We start from the raw sequence: 23,283 nt of genomic DNA on the forward strand, positions 1-23,283 counted from the left end.
CGGGTAACTCGGATATCCGAACTTTTATCCGATTCGGATTCGAATTCCGGGTTTTTAAAAAAATTCAGCTAGCTATCTGCGGATGTTTGGGCACATAACGCGGTTATACGCGGATATTGCGGATATCCGGATCCGAAATATTGTAACTAAGGAGATGACATTCTGGAGCCAATCAGAGGGCTCCCAGCAGAAGCCCTAGCAACCAATCACAGAGGGGAACTCTGGCCACCTCATTGAGCCCATCAGAGGGCTCCCAGCCTAAATCCTGGCACCCAATCACAGAAAGGAACACTGGCCAGCCCCCCTGTATAATAAGGAGGGCTGCCATGATGAGACATATCGTCTTAGCTTAGCTTGCTTTTTCGGAACCCCGAAAAAGTAGCGCGCATAAAATGGTCAATAGAAGACCTCAAATAAAATGGTGCCGTCTTTTATTTGAGGTCTTCTATTGACCATTTTATGCGCGCTACTTTTTCGGGGTTCCCAGTGCACGGGCCCCATATGTGAGTTTTCCTTTATCCTTGTTTTTAATTGTTTTACTTGTTATGTAATAAAGACGGTTTACACTTAGATGTGCCGTACATCTCTTTCATGTCACTATCCTACCGGACTCCCCTTTGGTGAGTCTCTGCGATCTCAGGATATCTACTATATTCCGGAGGAATCTGTAGTGTGCAACATCGCTGGTGAAACGACACCATTTGAAAGTTCTGCGGACCACCTATCAAACTCGTTTACAACCTTATAATGTGGGTTGTTGGAATCTGGTAAGCCTTGCTTCTTTACCCTTTTGTTCGAAGATCCTGTATACCAAAAAATGATGAAAGCTGTATTACTATAGACCTGCGCTGACTTTATATATTCATTGCTTGTGTGGACTTTTGGACATTGTCCTTCTCGGCTGCGGTCGCCTTCTGCCTTGGCGCTGACACTTGTTGTTTATTTTTAGCTTGCTGATCGCTCACTGAGACACATGCTCCAGTGCTGGTGGCCAAGCAAGGGCTGTACACAGTTATAAACCTAAAGCTGTTTAATGATTAACCTCTTCACTACTATCACTACACTATTGTTAAATCATTAATTAGAATGATTGATGTCATAGTGTGACAGTCAGAGTGTGTGCTCTAGTGCTGCTGGGCCTAGCAAGGGCTGTACACAGTGATAAGCTGTTCAGTGATTAACCCCTTCACTACTATTATTACAGTATTGTTAAATCGTTAATTAGCTTGATTGATGTCATTTTATGACAGTCAGAGTGTGTGCTCCAGTGCTGCTGACCTAGCAAGGGCTGTACACAGTGATAAACCAAAAGCTGTTCAGTGATTAACCCCTTCACTTTCACTACACTATTGTTAAATCATGAATTAGCTTGATGTCATTTGTGTGACAGTCAGAGTGTGTGCTGCAGGCAGCTTGTATGTGTCTGATTGTGTGCTATGCACATACCAGGCCAGCTGCTGCCTGCTGGCCAGCTATTAGCCTTAGCTATAAATTAGGTTAGGGATTAGGGGATAGGATTACTGTGTTATTGTTTAGTTAGTACTGTAGTACTGCAGTCAGTGCTAGTAGTTGTTAGAGTAGTAGTACTACTGTGTTAGCTTTCTACAGAACTGCTGTGCTGTGAGCAGTGCCAGTGTGACAGTTAGTTAGTGTGCACTAGTGTCTTCTCCTCTGCTGTCTGTCACTCGGCACTTGGCACGTGTCACATGGCACTTGGCACTGATTATGATTACCAACAAAAGGAATTACATTTTTTCAGAAATGTTGCATTAGTTTAAAAATAAAACTTGCTGCTGTGGATAAAACTGACACATTTTATTTGCCCATTTGTCCTGGTTATTATACAGTTTATTTTGTGTCCCTAGTACAATGTATAGTGATAATATTTTATCTGGAAATAAAGGTGTATTTTTTCCATGTAGTGATTTGTTATACTGTATTACTAATTACAAGCCTTTATTTGCAAAATGTCAGTAATATACCCTCATGACATACATATTAAAAAAAAATCCATAAGATAACTATTGTTATTTTTTTAAATGGTGTTTTTTTTTATTTTTTTTTACAAGTGTTTTATTTTGGTACCTATAGGGTAGGGATGTAAGGTGTTAAAATTTTATAAAAATGTATTTATATCTTTATATAAATATACTGTATGTATAATGTATGTGTGGGTGCATTTTTACTTTGTGACCACAAGATTTTCCTACACTGAATCTCCGAGTATTGCTAACAGTACTCGGAAGTAGTTAGTGTATATGTTTACATTTGATTTCTGAATGAAATGCCGGAGTCTCGCTGATTCCGGGTTTTCATTCATCACAGGCACTGCGTTTGGGTTTGGGAACAGGCTGTTCCCATTTCCCGATCACTAAATGGCAGGATTGTGGCTGAAACGCACAGCAGGAGCGACCAGGTACACAAAGTGGGTACATGTATTTACGCCCCCGGTTGATACAACGGTCATGTAGGAGTTAATGTTATTAAAATAAACCTGTTGTTGTTTAAAGTTAAGCTATGCCAGCATATTGTAACATCAGTTCGATTTTACTTGACGCTTATGCTGTATAATTTATCTTACTAAAAATGTAATTAAAAAAAAGATTAAAATCAAAGTACAGTAGAGTCTCTCAACTCAATTTGAAAAATAGGCCCAGCTAACACAGAACTACTGTATATCCCACTCTATATACATACCATGAACTGTGTATTAAATATTAAAATACAGTAATTGAATTATATAATAATCATTATTATTATTATTATTATTATTATTATTTTATTTATTTGTTGTTGTATTTATAAAGTGCCAACACATTACACAGCGCTGGACAATAAATAGGGATACATACAATGTAAACAAGAGGTGACAGACAGAGAGGTAGCACACGGTTATACAATACAGCACAAGTTTGTCCATGCGAACAGGCTACAAGATGGTGGAGGTGACCGTGAGATTTTGATCTGATTTTGGTCTGGATGTTTGATCTCCATGTTGGAGCACTATCTGATGGTGTATATGTTACGGCCAGAACCCGAAGTGTGGCCACTTCGCGTTCTGGCTGGCCACTTCGGGTTCTGGCCAGTCAATGTGCAAAGTGGCCGCTGCGGCCAATGTTAGAAATGGAATGATTCCTGTGAAAATTAATGTATTTTCTGGCCGTCTCTGGCCAAAAAGTAGCAAAAGTTAGGTAATTTAATGAAATTAGGCCGGCGGCAATGTAACGGATGAAGCCGCCGGCTTCAGCTCTCTCTCTCCTCCCGCTGCCTCTCTCTCTCCTATGGGCAGCTGGAGGACACGCGTGTCCCCGAGAGTCGTTCGTGGCTGCAGGGAAGCAGAGCGGGGAGGCTGCAGGCAGGGCCGGTCCTGGACTTTCTGCTGCCTGAGGCAAAGATCGTAAAGGCGCCCCCCCCCCAATATTTCTACATAACATGAGCGGCGGCCGGCGGCAGCCAGCCAGCCTTATCATCGTCACGTCGGCGGCGCTCGCTGCTCAGTGACTGACCGTGACAATCAGCCGCAGCCAGGGCAGCAGAGCGGGCGGCAGCCGCCGCCATCAAATCAGCAGGCTTAGGCACTAGGCAGCGTCACCAGCATGCAGCCTTGGAGGAGACAGGAGAGGCCGCAGAGCTCAGAGTCATCGGACTCGGAGGCCGGCGGCAACAGTGCAGTTTCTAGGCTAAAATGCACCCAGGGCGAGGGTGTAAAAATTGCGCCCCCCCCCCCCCCCGGTATAGGTAACCAGCTATAGGTCCCCCCCGAGTATAGGTGGCCAGGCATGGGTGAGCCAGTAAAGTTGCCCCCAGTATAGGTTAGCCAGGTAGTTGCCTCCAGTATAGGTAGCCAGTATAGTTGCCCCCAGTATGTTAGATAGGCAGGCACCCCCCCCCCCCGGTATAAGTTAGATAAGTAGGTGCCCCCAGTACAGGTTAGCTAGGTAGGTGCCTCCAATATAGGTAGCCAGTATAGTTGCCCCCAGCATAGGTTAGATAGGTAGGTACCCCCAGTATAGGTTAGTTAGGTAGGTGCCCCCAGTATAGGTAGCCAGTATAGTTGCCACCTGTATAGGCTAGCTAGGTAGGTAGGTGCCCCCAATACAGGTTAGATAAGTGCCCCCAGTATAGGTTAGATAGGTAGCTTCCCCCCAGTATAGGTTAGATTAGGTCGCTGCCCTTCAGTATAGGTTAGATTAGGTAGGTGCCCCCAGTACAGGTTAGATTAGGTAGGTGCCCCCAGTATAGATTAGATAGGTAGCTGCCCCTAGCATAGGTTAGACAGGTAGCTGCCCCCCAGCATAGGTTAGATAGGTAGCTGCCCCCCAGTATAGGTTAGATAGGTAGCTGCCCCCCAGTACAGGTTAGATTAGGTAGGTGCCCCCCAGTATAGGATAGATAGGTAGCTGCCCCCAGTTCAGGTTAAATTAGGTAGGTGCCCCCCAGTAGAGGATAGACAGGTAGCTGCCCCCAGTATAGGTTAGATAGGTAGCTGCCCCCCAGTATAGGTTAGATAGGTAGCTGCCCCCCAGTACAGGTTAGATTAGGTAGGTGCCCCCCAGTATAGGATAGATAGGTAGCTGCCCCCAGTACAGGTTAGATTAGGTAGGTGCCCCCCAGTATAGGATAGATAGGTAGCTGCCCCCCAGTGTAGGTTAGATAGGTAGCTGCCCCCCAGTGTAGGTTAGATATGTAGCTGCCCCCAGTATAGGTTAGATAGGTAGCTGCCCCCGAGTACAGGTTAGATTAGGTAGCTGCCCCCCAGTATAGGATAGATAGGTAGCTGCCCCCAGTACAGGTTAGATTAGGTAGGTGCCCCCCAGTAGAGGATAGACAGGTAGCTGCCCCCAGTATAGGTTAGATAGGTAGCTGCCCCCCAGTATAGGTTAGATAGGTAGCTGCCCCCCAGTACAGGTTAGATTAGGTAGGTGCCCCCCAGTATAGGATAGATAGGTAGCTGCCCCCAGTACAGGTTAGATTAGGTAGGTGCCCCCCAGTATAGGATAGATAGGTAGCTGCCCCCCAGTGTAGGTTAGATAGGTAGCTGCCCCCCAGTGTAGGTTAGATAGGTAGCTGCCCCCCAGTATAGGATAGATAGGTAGCTGCCCCCCAGTATAGGTTAGATAGGTAGCTGCCCCCCAGTATAGGTTAGATAGGTAGCTGCCCCCCAGTATAGGTTAGATAGGTAGCTGCCCCCCAGTATAGGTTAGATTAGGTAGCTGCCCCCCAGTATAGGTTAGATAGGTAGCTGCCCCCCAGTATAGGTTAGATAGGTAGCTGCCCCCCAGTATAGGTAAGATAGGTAGCTGCCCCCAGTATAGGTTAGATTAGGTAGGTGCCCCCCAGTATAGGATAGATAGGTAGCTGCCCCCCAGTGTAGGTTAGATTAGGTAGGTGCCCCCCAGTATAGGATAGATAGGTAGCTTGCCCAGGTAGGTGCCCCCTCATAATGGCGGAGGGGGGAGCCGGAGCCGCGGGGAGGGCAGCCCGACCTCTCCCTCCCTCTCCCCGGGCCGCCCTCCATGCTCCCCCCTCGGACTGCAGGCAGCAGAGTTAGCGCGCAGGGAAGCGCTGCTGTACACAGCCTGTTACTCACCTCCCTGGATCCGATCGCCGCTCCCGCCCTGCTGGTCTCCTCTCTGCCTAGCCGGCTGATACACACGCGGCTGCTTCCTGTGTAAACAGGAAGCAGCGTGTGTAATGTATCAGCGGCTACATTGCAGAGAGGAGACCAGCAGGGCGGGAGCGGCGATCGGATCCAGGGAGGTGAGTAACAGGCTGTGTACAGCAGCGCTTCCCTGCGCGCTAACTCTGCTGCCTGCAGTCCGAGGGGGGAGCATGGAGGGCGGCCCGGGGAGAGGGAGGGAGAGGTCGGGCTGCCATCACCGCGGCTCTGGCTCCCCCCGCTCAGTCACAGCCACTTCATCTGATGCCGCCCCTCCACTTCTTGCCGCCTGAGGAACCCGCCTCACCCCGCCTCATGGGCGGGCCGGCCCTGGCTGCAGGCATCGCTTTTGCAAGCACCCGCTCTGCAGGAACGGCAGGATTGCCTGCCGCGATGAACGACTCTGGGGACACGCATGTGCCCCCCCCCGGCTGCTAGTATTGGGGAGGAGAGGAGGCAGGGGGGAGGAGAGAGAACGGAAGCCGGCAGCTTCATCCGTTACATTGCCGCCGGCTTCATTTCATTAAATTAACTAACTTTTGCTACATTTGGCCAAAGACAGCCAGAAAATACATTAAACTTCACAGGAAACATTCCATTTTTTAACACTGGCTGCAGCGCAGCGGCCACTTCGCACATTAGCCGGCCAGAACCCGAAGTGGCCGGCCAGAACGGGAAGTGGCCACACTTCGGGTTCTGGCCATAACATATACATATTGAATGGCAGAAGTGACTCCGTTTTGAAGCAGGATTAGAGACTATTTATGCATCTATGTGGCCTGAGATTATAGGCATGTGTGGATAATATTGATTATATTGATCTGGGACTCATTGATAATTATCATATTGATATAACTTGGTGGAGTTTAAGCACTGTATATTATAGTGAGAAAGTGTTTGAGGCAATAAGATGCAATATTGTATACTAATCTAATACTAATATAATGGGCAGCACGGTGGCGTAGTGGTTAGCTCTCTCGCCTTGCAGCGCTGGGTCCCTGGTTCGAATCCCAGACAGGGCACTATCTGCAAAGAGTTTGTATGTTCTCTCCGTGTCTGCGTGGGTTTCCTCCGGGCACTCTGGTTTCCTCCCACATTCCAAAAAAACATACGGATAGGTTAATTGGCTCCCCCTAAAATTGGCCCTAGTTTACAGTACTTACACTACATAATATAGACATATGGCAATGGTAGGGATTAGATTGTGAGCTCCTTTGAGGGACAGTTAGTGACAAGATATATATATATACTGTACAGTGCTGCGTAATATGTCGGCGCTATATAAATACTAAATAATAATAATAATAATACTAATCTTGGGAGAGCCATGGAACCCAGTGTTTAAAGGACAACCAAAGTGAGAGGTATAAGGAGGCTGCCATATTTATTTCCTTTTAAACATGCCTGGCAGCCCTGCTGATCTATTTGGCTGCAGTAGTGTCAGAATAACTTTAGAAACAAGCATGAAACTAATCTGTCCGATGCAAAAAAGAAAAAAAAAAGATGCACTATGTTATAGGGATCAATTGAATTTGTTAGCAGTATATGGGCTATTGCTTTGAATGTAGCCACGTGTATTTTCGCTGTAATGTTTTTGATATCATGCCATCTATATGACTGTAATATTGTATGTTTATCTTGCTTCTTATGCCAGTGTCTATGTTAAACTCTGTGCATTTTGTTTTCTCTTTTGAAAATGTTCACATATACAATATAAGTACTTTTTTGCATACAAATTTATGCTGGTGTGTGTGTTATTCTGTATATAAGTATCTTTATTTTACATTGTACCCAAAGTTATATTTGCTATGATGCTGGCTGTCACTTTTGGGGTGTGTAGACCCTAATGAATATATTTAGCCTCAATATACATCTCACTTCAGTAGCCCTTAAAGTGGACCCAAACTAAAAATACAATATTTCAGAAATAAAATCTATTGTCTAAATTATAATAATAAATAGCAGCCTTTTTTCAGATGCATGATGACAAATATAAAATATTTTACATTTAGTGGAGAAACCCCTCCCTTCCTTTCAAATTGCCGGCAAATAATCCGGCAAACTGGTGGAGTAGGTGGTGTCGAGCAAAGGAGGAATTGCTAATGGCTGCCCCCTGTGTAACCCTAGTTATGCAAAGAGAAGGGTGAAAAGTATGCACTGAAATGCTCATAGGCTTGAAGGAGTGTTTATTTATCTTTGTATGTGTCAGAGTGGTGCAACTAAATATTTTGAATTAAAAAAATGTTTGGTTTGGGTCCGCTTTAAAGCACAGCAGAGCCTACAAAAAGCCAGAGAAGTTGGCCCCACCACTGTGAGTACTGCCAGTGATTTGTTCTGTTTGGTTGAGACTTCTGGTTAGTTGGTTGATTTCTGGAACTGGGTAGGTGGGACTCTGTTGTATATGCAATGGAGAACTGACATAAGTTCTTGCAAGCTCGTGGTAAAGCTTGCTAGTGCAGTCTCAGGTGTCTCTAGGTGGACTTATGACCACAGCCCACATGTACCTTACTAATTAATTTATGTAGAACTGTATACATCCTTTGAGTTCTCTGGAGATCTTAGATATACCTCTAAAAGTTACAGTATATTTCACTAGTTGCCTGATTTGATCTAGTTTGTTAGTGCAGCAAGGAATTAATATTGATATTTTCGAGAAAAGTTGTGACACGTAAATACATTTCTAATAGTTTTTGGATGAGATTGTACCTGAAGATCAATTATCTCACAAAACAAACATTTTACTACCTTGCTAGGGACTCTTTGTCATCTATACCATGATCGATAGAAGTATGAAACAATTGGTTACCATCAATAGCATTGATCTACCTACCTACTCTAAATGCATTGTGCAGTTTCTCCATGGGAAATAGCATTCCGTCATCTTTAAATGCCTCGTCTGGGTTTTCAGAAAAGTATGTTTGCAGCACTGTTCTAGAATCAGGCTCATGTTTATGGTAGAGCTTATAAGAGCTGCGGTCCATCTTGTATGTCAGGCAGAAGACACTCCACCGCTTTCCTCTTTGTGATTCTGATAATGAGAAGGTCCTGGAGCCTCTGTTATATTCATCAGGCTCATCAGCAATTCTGATTACCACAAGCACATCATATGCTCTGGATCTGATCATGAGAACTCAGCTGAATGTACTCTTGTTTGATCATATGCTAGAGATGAATAAATGTAGTGCCACTTTTTGAAAAACAAAAACTGATGTAGCATGTACAGTTTCTGTCACTAATATGAAGGTTATGGCCACCGAGTGTCCTCGTTAAGCTTCTGCTTTATCAGTGTTACTTGCAAAATTTTGCCAAAGTCATTTTCATATCAAAAATGCCATTTTCGTTTTCGAAAAAAATTGAAAAAATAGCTTGTATTTTCACGTTTTTGCAAACACATATTATTTTTTACTGTGAGCAGTGCATAAAAACGACATTTTACCACAAAGATGTTTACTGCAAAAACATGAAAAATCAATATCTTAACACAAAAAATTGTAAAACGCAAATAAATAAAAAAACGCAAAATATAACAGAACATATTTTCAATGGCATTTTCGCTCGAAAAACAAATGTAACATTATTTTCACAAAAAATTATGTGAAAAGAATATTGACATTTTTGCTCATTACTGTGCTTGATCAGATTTGGTGCCGAATGACTTGACCCATGAAGTTTATGTGCCAACCTGGTCTTCACCAGAACCTCTGATGGTGAGGAGGTTGTGCTGCACAGTTGACACCACTAACGAGGTTAGATTGTCCTAGAAAGTCCAAGTTTTCAGCTAATATAGGCAACCAGTAGTCAATTAAAGTGGGATCATACTCCCCAAACTAAAATTTCCGTAACTACTCTTAGTTGCATAAAAGAATATTTGAAAGCATTCCCAAGTATTCTTTGTGTGTAAAATCATTTTCACTGCAGAGAGCAGTAGAAGCTGTCTTTTTTCAGCATTAGTGTTGAACGGACACAACTGTTGTCAGGACTATGTGTCTATTCAGCAGAGGGAAGGGGAGGGGGGTCAGAGTGAAGACACAAACAGAGAGCTTCAGTGATTACATTTGCCAATGGCCAGAGATAAGCAAGCTTCTACTGCTCTCTGGTGGGAAAATACATGAATTTACACACAGGGAATTGTTCTTTTCTGTAACTAAGAGTAGTTATAGAAATTTTAGTTTTGTATAATCTCACCTTAAGGAGTGGACCCAGCACAAGGCGGTCTGTTAAGTACAGGGAGGTTAGTAAGCAGGTATAAAGAAGGAATCAGCACAGCACACAATAGCCAGGAACCAGGAGCATAGCAATAGCCATAACAACCATAGCAGCTACTGTATAACGTCCTGTGCAGGGGCGTAGCAATGGCCATAGCAGCTGCTATGGGGACCTGGAGTAGAGGGGACCGAGTGGGTACTTATTGTATTTACATATATATCACATATTTAACCTTTTTGTGTTTCTACTCTCTCTAACTTTGTCTCAGTGGCCATGGACTATGAGCAGTGTTAATTGCATGAGAATGTAAATTGCCCAAGTAACTCATATCCATAGGGTAGGGGCAGGTGGCATTGCTCAAGAGTGCCTCCATCTAAGGCCCCCAGGAAAGTTTTGCTATGGGGACCCATAGTCTCTAGCTATGCCACTGCCAGGAACGCTGATTTTCGCAAGCTGTATCCATTAGATAGTAGTTCAAGCTGAGTTTGGCAGCATGTATTAAGTAGAGAGTGGTTGGGCAAGTAGAGGTCAATAATGGCAAGGGTGAAGATCAGAAATGTGTAACCATGAACAAATCTGGTAATTACTTTGCTCATGTATCCAGTAATGCATGTGTTTTTCTATCGAGGAAGGCATGTTTTGGGGGTCTATATGCACTTCATGTCATATACAAATAGACAAATGGACAAATTTGTATAATATTTTTCTGTACACGTTTGTGCTCTCACTGGGATGGCCACACACTTCAATGTGTACACACACCCCAAAAAAATCCATGACAATATAAATACTGAAAAAAAAAGTTAAATTAAAACTATTGATATACCTTGTACAGTATACTCGAATACAAGTCAACTTCGTGTATAAGTTGACCAACTTTTGACCCTCGTAAGTTGGAATTTCTCCACACTGCTGCTTTGAATGTTGCATAAGGCAAGATACCTGGATAAATTAAACCCTGGTGATCTCTAAGCATCTTCCATAGACAGTGATCATGTTAACCACTTAAAGGAATACTATCGATACCCAAGTGTTCTAAAATGACAATGTACAAATAATGTCTAAGTAGCTGTGTAAACATTTTCCTACTTTTCATGTTAAATATCAGAGGCAAAAGCTGTAATTTATTGAGGGTAGGATTTAGCTATATTGGGACAGGTCAATTGCAGAAGGGGTGTCTGCTTCAATGCACAGCCAGAGTTGCATATCAGACTACAGAAAGCAAATATCAAACATATCAAACTCTGATAGCAAAAACAGTATGAAAAGCTGTGACAATTAGTTACATTTTCTCTGCTCTCTTCAGACACTTCAGTCAGAAACACAGGACACAGGAGCTGCAGCTGTTGGGAGCTCTCTTCTCTGTCACACACAGAGCTACACATAGAGTTAACTGATCAAGTGTGAGGGGAATTTCCCCTCTCCTCATGGCTCAGTCAGCCGTCAGTTTTGGCGTCAGTAAACTTTGAATGTATTTTGCTAACAGTAAACAAAGAAGTTGCTACTAAAATGTATACACCAGTACTTTGCAGCACTTCCCAAACAATTCCTGTGTCAATTTAAAAAAATGTGAATCGATAGTATTCCTTTAAGGACCACGGGCTTAAACCCACCTATGGACCAGGCCATTTTCCCCAAAATAGGCCACTGCAGCTTAAAGGCCTCGCTGCGGGGCCATGCAACTCAGCACACAAGTGATTCCCCCCTTTTCTGTCCACTAACAGAGCTCTCTGTTGGTGGGCAATGATCGCTCCCCCAATGTTTATTTTTTTAATATTTATATGTTTATTTTATTAATAAATTTGTGTATTTTTAAAAACATTTTTTTGTCCAGCCCTCCGTCCCCCGCCAGCCAATCACCGTGATCAGCCTAGGACCGCCGATCACGGCAGTGTCTCCCAGGGGGACAGCCGTGTCACATGGCTGTCCCCAGTACAGCGCTGCCTTAGATTGCAGTGCTGTACTAAGTAAAAAGATGGGGTGTGCAATCTCCTGCAAAACACCCCCCCAGGACTTTACGCCGAACGGCGTTAGGCGGTCCTTGGGCTGCCGCCGCGTCCGCACCAATTAGCGCGTAGCGGTACTGTACAGTTTAAAGTGTTAATACACAACATCAACAACAGCACAGTGAGAGGAAGATGCTTGGAGAATGAAGGGTTACTTGCTCCAGGTATCTTGCCTCATACAACATTAACAGCAGCACAGTGTGGGTGAAATGCCTGGAGAGTGGAGACCATAAAGTGTTAATTCCTCCACTGTATCTGCTTTCCTATAGTGTCAGCAGAGGCAGACCATTTGTTCTTCCAGAGTTTACCTGATTTCACCGGGCTCTGTTCCCCTGCCAGTGGCGTAGCAATAGGGGGTGCAGAGGTTGCTGCGACCGCATCAGGGTCCTTGGGCCAGAGGGGCCCTAAAGGGCCCTCCCTCAACTACAGTATTGGCTCTCTATTGGCCCTGTGCTGGTTATAATCACTTCTATAGATACTTTGAATAGTAGTAATCATTAACACACTGTTCCCCATCCCCTTCTTGTACATCTGGCACTGTAGTTGCCATTGGTAGGTTTAGGTGAATCATTTCAATTGTTATGTATAGAGTGCTTGAGGGGGGCCCATTGTAAAACTTGCACCGGGGCCCACAGCTCCTTAGCTACGCCTCTGCCCCCTGCACTCCGTAGTCACGCTGTCAGATCAAAGAACAGCAGCGCTGACAGCATTAGGCAGTGACCATGTGCGGGGAAGTTAGTAGCAGGTATGTGAGGCTGACAGAGGAGCAGCTATTGAGGTAGAACGCGTGGGGGAGGCTAGTGCCTATCAGCAGAGGGGCTCTGTAAACTGAGAACTTTGCATCAGTGACAGGACATTAATATCGCACCAGCGAGAGAAAGTTTACCTTATTATTATTTTACTTTAGTATTTATATAGCGCCGACATATTACGCAGCGCTGTACAGTGTATATATATATATCTTGTCACTTAGCAGAGGGTTCTTTGATCTGAAGAGCATCGGCGCAGACATCCATCAATGGAGGACAAGAAGCTGGCAGAACACTGATTCCAGGAACTGTGGTGTGAGTGGCTGGGCTGGGCATGGTACATGGGGAGCAGTGATTGTGAAGGACAGATTGATGCCGGCAGGAGGGAAGCACAGCTGCAATGATTGCCGACATCGGCACTTGTACAAATTAGTTTTAAAATGTTACTGCAGTGTTGGCAGTGGGGGGAGCAGGGGCTGGTAGGAGAGGGACACAAGCACAAGAAGTGGGAACAGTAAGAACTGCATTTTACAAGGCTACAAGTCAGAAATGTAGGTCTAACTTATGTATAAGTCACCCCCTATAGCTCACTTAAGAAAACCAGACCTAAATTTCTCGACTTATAGTCGAGTATATACGGTAATTATATTGGTAACTATGTATACAGGTTTGGCCATGTCTCTACAAGTCACTTTTTTGCTTTACCATTTATTTTGTGAGGGGTAGGATTCAGAGCCTCTAACAGTGCACAGAAGGCAGGGCCATTTTTGGGCGTAGGCATACCAGGCAGTAGCCAGGAGTGATAGCTGTAGAAAGGGGCATCACAGAGCTAGCCTTATCATACTGAAATTTGTATAGCCAGCTGCTAGTTCCATTAAGAAAGGGAAGGATGGTTATTTTAACACCTAAATAGGCACTGATGTGTCAAGGACAATAGCTAACCTGTGAAGACCTGCAAATTCGTATAATAAACAACACACTTTAATTTGCACAGACAAATTATAGTTTGTTGTTTATTATATGAATTTCTCTTTATTGAGGTAAACCTCCTCACTTTTTTCATTTTAGTTGCTTTTAATGCAGTTTTATCATACTTTGGGCACCTCGTTTCCCCATTCTAAAGCATAGAGATGTCAATTTATAAACAAAGATTAGGGTAGTTAGGGCCATGGTCTTCCCAGTAGTAACATATGGCTGTGACGGTTGCACTATAAATAAGGTCATGTGTAAAAAAAAAAAAAAAAAAAGAGGATTTTTAATTCTGGGTGTGGAGAAAGCTGCAGAGTGTTTTCTGGACTACTAGAAGATCTAAACAGTCAACAAATAATGTCACTGTTACTACTATTAAAACTTTGATCACATAATGAGAAGGCTGGATTCCTTGGAGAAATCCTTGATGCTTAGAAAAATTGAGGGCAAAAGAAGAAGTGAAGGGCAGAGGCTAAGATAGATAGACAGCATATGTGAGGCTATGAACATGCCTGTGCAACAGCTGAAAAAAGCAGCGATTGATGGTCACATCTGGCGTGCAAAAATACGTATGGTCATGAAGAGTCAGAGTCAACTAAATGAACTAGGAACTGAATTTTTAGCCTTTCCTTCAACATCTTTGAAATCAATATGCATCACTAAAAAGCACAATATCACTCATTGGTTAAAGGGAACCTAAACTGAGAGGAATATGGATGTTTCCTTTTAAACAATACCAGTTGCCTGGCTTCCTGCTGATCTCTTTGGCTGCAGTAGTGGCCTAATTCACCTCGACGCTGCCCTAACTCTCTCTGCCGAGAACTTCTTGATACACCCCCCCCTCCTTTTGTGTCACCAACCCCTCCCTCTATATTGTAAGCCTTTGGCAGGACCATCTCCCCTTGTGTATCATACATGATTGTACACCCTACCCAGAATATGTAAACCTGTATTATTAGCACTACCACTCCAGTGTATGATCTGACATCATACTACCTGTATTGTATGGTGTATTGCTTTTTATTACCTGTATTGTTGTATCTATTGCCTATTACCTGTATTGTTCTGTCACCCCTGTTATCATTGTCTGTAATCCTATGTATTGTACAGCGCTCCATAATATGTTGGCACTATATAAATCCAATAAATAATAATAATAATAAATCACAGCCCTGAAACAAGCATGCAGCTAATCCAGTCTGACTTCAGTCAGAGCACCTGATCTGCATGCTTGTTCAGGGGCTGTGGCTAAAAGTATTAGAGACACAGGATCAGCAGGAGAGTCAGGCAACTGGTATTATTTGAAAAGGAAAAATCCATATTCTTCTCAGTTTAGGTTCCCTTTAATTTGTCCTCCCTTTTATCCCTTTATGTCCTGCTCAAAAATAAAAATATATGTTTCATAGTTTGGCCAGCTCACAAAACAAACATATTGTTGGAACCTCTTTGAAATCTATAAGTAGATCAGTAGTAGACAAGACACAGAACATTTATATTGTGCTTTTCACCTGGCAGATTTAAAGCACCAGAGCTGCAGGCATTAGGGAGTCTTGAGGTGCGTACACACATGCGACTATTGTCGTTTGTAACGATCGTTCCCCGATCTTTACCAACAACGATCGTTACAAAAAACGAACCACCGACTATTAAGTCTAACGACGAACGAGCCAAATCGCTACAAAAGAAAGTTCCGTCTCGGCGGATTTTAACCAACGACGATCGTTAGCAAAAGTAGTACATCGTTGGAAACGATCGTTCGTACCAGGCTGGACATGCGCATTTCACTTCTTCTCCATGGAACTTTACAATTTTATGCGCAGGCGCATTAAGTGCTTTTACGTGGTGTAACGTTCGTTCTAACGATGTGATCGTTACACACTTTTTACAACTAACTTTACTTCGGTCGTTCTTTCGTCAATTAAAAGATCGTTCGTCGTTAACAACGAACGATCGTTGTCGCATGTGTGTACGTAGCATTGCACAAGGTCTACTCACTGAATAGGTGCTGGCATACTGAACAGCCTGAAACCCTGGTCTCCTGTGTCAGAGGCCAAGCCCTTAACCAGCACACTATCCAGCCACAGCAGTAGCAGAATTTCACATGTTAGTTATCAATATCATCAGTCCACCTACCCACACTAAATGCATTGTGTAGTTTCTCCATGGGACACCTCAGAGTGTCTTCTGTAAATGCCATGTCAGGGTCTCCAGAGTAATACGTTTTCAGCAATGCAGTGGTATCATTCTCGTGTACATGGTAAAACTTATAGGAGCTGCGGTCCATCTTGTACGACAGTCAAACTCTTCACAACTTTCCAGTCTCTGATTCTGATAATGAGAAAGCCCTGGAGCCTCTTTTATGGAATCAACAGCAAATCTGATGATCACAAGCACATCATATGTCCCAAATCTAATCATGGGAACTCAGGTGAATGTATTCTAACTTGATCATATGCTAGGAAAGATAAACTGTAACTGAAAAAAACTGATAAAGTTTATACAGTACAGGGATGAGCAGAAACTACGCCAGGGCAAATTTACGCATCGTAGTTTGCATCTACGCATCGTAGTTTGTAGGTGAAGTTTCAAAACTACGCGTAGGAATTTACACGTAGCGAAGTACTGTTACGCGTAGCTTACGCCCACTGTGCGTAGTTCACATGTGTATTGCGTAGTGAACTACGAATGCGTTACTCACGTCTAATTTTCCACGTGCAATTGTATGCTTACAGATTTACGCATTGGAAAGGTACTCATGTATGTACTCATAGAAGAGTTCCTTCCCGGTATAGCAATTTTCTGCATACGGGCATAAACATCCGCATACACTACACTTCGCACTACGCATAATTGCGTATTTTAACATGTAGTCTACGAAATGCATACGAAGCAAATATTTGATTTCGAAGCCGTGTGTAAAGGTGAAGCGTAATTGCGTAAAACTACGCGTAGTTCCAGCTTAGCGAAGTTGGCTGACTACGACCATCCCTGATACAGTATCTGTCACCAATATGAAGGTGAGGACCAAAGCGGATAATTTGGGTGCCACTTTAAAAAGGGGGAAAAAACTGCAGCTTTAGGCAGCTATTTAATTAGCTGCTATAGCCCAGTGTGTGGTTTGAGTGCTGGAATGTGCCTATAGTGTAGGCAAACTTTGGCTATCGGCAGAGCAGCAAGGGAGTTGATATAGGGGCCAGGATGAAATTTAGACAACCAGTTTTCATAGCATAGGCATTGAGGCATCATCATTTGGCTTCAGGCGTTTGGCTAGCATAGCCAAGCGTGCATTGGGAAGGGGGGGGGGTAATTTAGGTTTGTAACTTGGCTACAAATAAAGCTGAAAGTCGAAAGAAGAAGGGGGGTGTTCATTTAGGTGCCTGGATATCATAATACCCTAAAACACGCTGCCTCTTGGTATGAATATTATACTACCCAACTTCTTGTGTGTGCCCCATTCCTTAAAAGGTATTTTATTGATAAGGCATGAAAATATCTCCTGTGAGAAAACTCAGGAGAAAGAATAACGGAATAGGGTCTATAGTATACACAAAACATAAAGAAAACAGGATAATATGAACACGTATGTTTACAGTACATAAAAACATCTAGTTATCCATATTCTGTATATTTACCTACTACTGGTGTATATGAATGGTGTAAAATGTAAAATAAATAAATAAAGGTGAAGACTAATACGCTTAATCCAAATGCCATTCAAAAGTACCATTGACTATATTAGGTGCATAGAAAGAATTACTCTATCAGGGTCAATGATACTGCCTAGGAGGTGGATGTGGTGCCTTCAAGAGAAAATTCATATAAATTAACATTAATTATCATTTGCTACTAATCTCCTATTAATTATCTGTACTATTATTGATTTTATAAAGTGCCAACATATTCCATGGCGCTGTACAAAGTAAGAAACAAACATGGGGTACATAATAATATAGACAATGGTATGCACCAGCAGGGGCGTACCTAGAAATCCCCCACCCCCCCCCCCCCCCACAACGGCAGGGGTCGCATCCCCTATTGTTACGCCAGTGTGCACCAGCACCAATAAAATAAAGAAATGGTAATGACAGTGACAAAAGTAACATCTCTTTATATAAAATACAAGTGTCCCTGCGTCCTGTCCCTGTGGCAGTGCTTTTGTGCCACTGCCCATGTCCTGCACCGTCACAGCCATTGGGACAGGACGCAGGACGGGCCAGGAGGCGGGCCGGCTGAGCAGGCGGACACGCGTGTGCTGTGCGGGGGTGACAGACCTAGAGCCCATTTTTAAACGGGCTTAGGTCAGAGAGTGATGAATAAAATGTATAATGATTTCCAAGACACAAAAGGGGGAGCGAGCCCTGCCCTTGTGAGCTTACAATCTAAATATACATATAGAACTTAAAATATAAAAAAAAACTGTTAATCAATCCTTGTCCAAAAATATCAGCTGGCTACCTAAAAATAACACCTACAATTCATAACATAAAACTAATGATATTTCATAAATTGTGGCCCCATGTAGAAAAAACTGAAAATTGGGCTATAATTTAAAATTGTATGTGACCAATACAGTGCTAATAAGAACACAGACATGACAGTGAAGTAAAGCACAAAGCTGATGTATATGCATATAATATATATCTTATATCTTATTATATATCTCTATCACAAAGGCAGAAGTGGAGCAGCCACCATTTTATTTAAAGGGAATCTGAAGTGAAAATAAACTTATGACATAATGATTTGTATGTGTAGTACAGCTAAGGAATAGAACATTAGTAGTACAGATATGAGTCACATATTGTTTCCAGTACAGGAAGAGTTAGGGGACTTAAGTTGTTATCTTCACCAAAGCCCTTTTCTGAGCTCTGACCAAGCTTGGTCAGCTACAGTGCTGTTTTCTGAAGCACTTCTCTCAACCTGTCTCTCACTGTTTCTTGTTTGTTTATAGGTTTTACTGCCAGGAAGTTCAAAGATTCATTAGCTCTGCTCTGTTTCAACATTTAAAATACAGAGAGTCATTTGTAAACTGCAAATATTAGAGAATGATGCAATGTTATATAAAAAAAATGCTATATAACTGAAAATAAAAATATGATATATTTTTTGCTACTAATCTCCTATTAATTAGCTGTACTACACATACAATTTGTAATATCATAAGTGTTTTTTTTTTTTTTTGCTTTTTTTTTTTTTTTCTTCACTTGTCAGCCATTTTCTTGTAGTCTGGTTGGATAACAAAAGTCAAAAGGATATGGAGAGATCAATGAGTACAGAAAAGTACTGTAGGTGTAAAAGAACTGTAAGAAATATTGTAAACAAATTGGAAGGACATGTGAAGAAATAAATACATTTGAAAAAATTAAAAAATATATTAAAAATATCTAAAAATTATATACTGATAAATAGTAAATAATGAAGGTGCTGTATAATTTGTAAGGGAAAGTAAATGTGTGTGTGACAAAATGAGAGTGAGACATATGGATACTGCACCAGCCACATAGTTTTGCATCGGAATTATGCAGAACATCAGTAGGCTACATATTTACAAAATACCAACATTTTGACACTTTTAACCACTTAAGCCCAACTGGACAAACTTTCTCATCCAGTTGGGCTGCGCGCACTCCTGCGGGCCACACCCGCTCCTGTGCAGCGCTCCCACGCGTGCTCTGGCTGCCGGACGTTAGCCCAGCGATCAAAGGAAGGGATTATAGATCCCTTTCATTGATCGAAGCCCCCGCAGAAAAGCCGACTTTGTCTCATCAGAGTTCAAAAAGTTCCCTGTCTTCATTCTTGTTCCTGGGTGCGAGATTGATCGCTCCCAGGACTTTTCGACTGTAAAACTACACCCACATCCACTTTTTATTAAATAAATACATTTTTTAACATTTAAAATTAGCTCTTTACCTCCCACATCAAAAAATACCCAAATACATTTTTTAATAAAAAAAAAAAAACAATAATAAAAAAAAACATAAATAGTTACCTACGGGTCTGAACTTTTTAAATATGCATGTCAAAGGAGTATATTAGTATATATTTTTTTTAATTATGGGCTTGTAAATAGTGATGGACGCAAATTGAAAAAATGCACCTTTATTTCCCCCAAAAATATTGCCTTCATACATTGTGATAGGGACATCATTTAAATGGTATAATAAGCGGGACAAATGGGCAAATCAAATACATGGGTTTTAACTATGGTAGCATGTATTAATTTCAAGACATAATGGCCAAAAGCTGAGAAATAATGATTTTTTTTCCATTTCTTTCTTAATATTCTTGTTAAAATGGTTTTAGAATAAATTATTTCTCAGCAAAATGTATCACCCAAAGAAAGCCTAATTGGTGGTGGAAAAACAAGATTCATTCATTCATTGTGATGAGTAGTGATAAAGTTATTGGCAAATGAATGGGAGGTGAAAGTTCCTCAGATGCAAAAAATAAACAACCCTTCGGGCTTAATATTATTATTATTTTTATACATATAGCGCCAACATCTTCTGTAGCGCTGTACATAATGTAAAACAAATATTGGGGAATATATATATATACATGAGAAGTTCAAAACACTGTATGATTGTCACAATCCAGCAATGCAAGTACAAATACATACATAGTTAATGTGCGGTTTGTGATATCACTAGAATTGGTGCACATATGATAAATTACAACACTTTAAATTGAACCCAAGGTGAAAGTGATGTGGAAGCTGCCATATTTATCTTCATTTTAAGCAATACCAGTTGCCTGGGTATCCTGCTGGTCCTCTGCCTCTAATACTTTCAGACATAGGCCCTGAACAAGCATGCAGTAGATCAGGTGTTTATGACATTATTGTCAGAACTGATAAGAGTAACAGCATGCTTGTTTCTGGCGTCATTCAGACACTACTGCAGCCAAATAGATCAGCAGGGCAGCCAGGTATGTGGTAATGTTTAAAGAAAATAAATATGGCAGCCAGGGATGCTCAAAACCGAATTCAGGTGAAACCAGGATAGTAGCTATCCGGATTTCACACTTCTAATTACAATCAGCTGTGCGGGCTGGGCGGGGTCAATCTTACCTCTCTGACGTCTTCTTCGGTCCGTCCCTTGGCGTCTCCCACAATGCGGTCCACGCGGCGGTCACGTGAGTACAAACACTTCCTCCTTTCGGGTTGGAGGAAGTGTATTGTCACGTGACCGCTGCGTGGACCGCATTGTGGGAGACGCCGAGGGACGGACCGAAGAAGACGTCAGAGAGGTAAGATTGACCCCGCCCAGCCCGCACAGCTGATTGTAATTAGAAGTGTGAAATCTGGATAGCTACTATCCGGGTTTCACCCGAATTCGGTTTTGAGCATCCCTGATGGCAGCCTCCATATTACTCTCACCTCAAGTTCACTATATATTTTGTTGTGTCCCTTGTCACTTGTGTCTGTCACTGACTTTTGATGTCTAGTGATGAATGTACCCCTCTGTATGCTCTTGGGTGCTTTATACAGTAGAATCCCTTTATAGTAAACTCCAAGAGACTTGGAAAAGTACCGTATATACTCGCATATAAGCCGACCCGCATATAAGCCGAGGTACCCACTTTTCCCTCAAAAATCAGGAAAAAGTCATTGACTCGCAAATAAGCCCCCCCCCCCCCCCCCTCCCACCCTCAGTATAGCCCCCTCTACAGTATAAATAGTAAGTCGTGCACCCAGTATTAGGCCTCCCAATATCCAGTATAAATGACCAGATGCACACAAACAGCACTGCCTTCCAAACATGGAGGTGAATAGAATGTCTGTACATCAGTTGTTCTTAAACTACTGCCCAAAACAATCATGAATTAATAAGCATAATAAATAACAATTATTTAAAACATGTATGAGCCTTATGTCATGCAGCTGCCCTTCAGCGTGAAGCAGCCCCCCTCCCCATAGCCAGATGTCTGCTAATTGTCAGTGCCCCTCAGAACTTTGCTTTAGAAATATTCAGCAATGTAAATGGATGTGCTGCAGACACCAGCAAGCTTAGCAGTGCATTTAATTGTGAGTCTCCTGAATGACTAATTAGACAAACAAAAACAAAAACAAAGGATTATCTGTTAAACTGGACTCACCAGGGCACTAATTTCCTCCCCTGGAACTTCAAAGAATGTAACTTCTCTCATAAATCACTTCCATCCATCCTTTATCTCCTCTTTACATTACATCTCCATCTGCACTTCACTTTCTTCCATCCAGAACTCGTGTCCTACCGCACATGTGCAGAACACAGCAAAGCATGCAGGGAGATGTAGTGTAGAAGATCCTTTTGGTACGTGCTCGTATCCTTCACTCGCTCTCCTCCCCTCCCTCCCCCTGCAGCCGGGAAACTTGTTTCTTTATTGCTACATTCCTCGCAGCGAGGCTGTGCTGTTATGTCGGGACTTGTGTTGTGTAATAAGCGGCTGAACACTGATTATGCTCGGAGATGTATACGGCTGTGCTTGCAGCTCACTACGAGTACTTCTGACATTGTAGTGAGCTGCAAGCATAGCCCTATACATCTCCGAGCATAATCAGTGTTCAGCTGCCTGTCACACAACACAGGTCCAGACACATAGCACAGCACAGCCTGGCTGTGGGGACGCAGCAATTAAGAAACAATTGAAAGTTTCTGGCCGGGAGTAAAATCATCAAAGCGGCTGTGCCTGCAATGCTGCACAGATCGGGACAGCGTAATCAGCTCACTACTGCACTCGGGGGCATGGGGGCACAGAGATATGGGGAGGTACTGACTGCTGCCTCGCATATAAGCCGAAGGGGGGACTTTTCAGCACATATTTTGTGCTGAAAAATTCGGTTTATATGCGAGTATATACGGTAGTTTACTATATCAGAAGTTTACTATATCAGAATTGGTCATACTTTTGTATATTTATACAGACACATTTGTGGGGACCTGAGGACTTGGTTTACTATATCCAGAGGTTTACTATATCAGAGTTTACTATAACGAGGTTCTATTGTATTGACATGAAGAAGCGAGCTTTTTCTTGACAAATCTCAAGTCTATTTTTGTGCTTAATAAACTGATTTGACACTACATTGGTTACTGACATGCTTGAGCTAAGCCAACACATAGCTCCTTTTAAATAGTTTTTAGATTTATTTCATTGCTGTTGGACAGCTTCAATTTTGTTTAGATAGCTCTGTTGGGAGTCAGATTGATATTTTATATTTTTTTACTGATCTCAGTTTGGAGGGTTAATTAATACCCACCTGTTTTCCAATGGCTGCTTTTAGAGCAACTGAGTTTGTGTGAGTACCCTTTTCTGAGTATTGCTACTCTTTTTTTTAAATCCACCGCTGTAGCATGTAGTCTCATAGGGCTGTTTCACAACAAAAATTGATGAAAAATCATCATTGCAATTTCAAAATGTTGCCACAGTTTGTTGCTCTCACTCCCAAAGCACAACGTGCAGTGCTTTTCCAAACATTGCACAATTAAAAAATCCTGTAGTGTGAAAGCTGCTATCAGGAGATACTTGCCGATGATCAACAGTCATAATGCAATTTCTGCGAATCTTACATGGTGTGAAAAAGCCTTTAGTGTCACGTGTGTTTTTCCCTAGAAGGTCTCTCCTTATTATCTAGTGATCAATAATTCAGTAATTCTTCTAAAGGGCAGTTAAGGGACAGCACCGCACCAACTTTGTGTGCCATAACAAGGCA

General features: G+C 42.5%; 1 protein-coding gene across 2 annotated transcripts in view; it reads right to left on the reverse strand.

Annotated features, from left to right (window-relative positions):
• The window catches only part of LOC137523022 (indolethylamine N-methyltransferase-like), a 56,729-nt gene extending 40,817 nt beyond the window's left edge, over positions 1–15,912 (reverse strand). The window contains exon 1 of one of the 2 annotated variants that reach the window (XM_068243200.1): positions 15,723–15,912. In XM_068243200.1, the coding sequence (XP_068099301.1) occupies positions 15,723–15,873 (151 nt within the window). In that variant the 5' untranslated portion in view covers positions 15,874–15,912. Of the gene's footprint in view, positions 1–8,489; positions 8,678–15,722 lie in introns of those variants that run through there. The other variant, XM_068243201.1, reaches the window with a different exon arrangement.
• Positions 15,913–23,283: the final 7,371 nt, after the last annotated feature.

Source organism: Hyperolius riggenbachi, chromosome 6 (assembly GCF_040937935.1).
Source record: "Hyperolius riggenbachi isolate aHypRig1 chromosome 6, aHypRig1.pri, whole genome shotgun sequence".
Taxonomy (NCBI): domain Eukaryota; kingdom Metazoa; phylum Chordata; class Amphibia; order Anura; family Hyperoliidae; genus Hyperolius; species Hyperolius riggenbachi.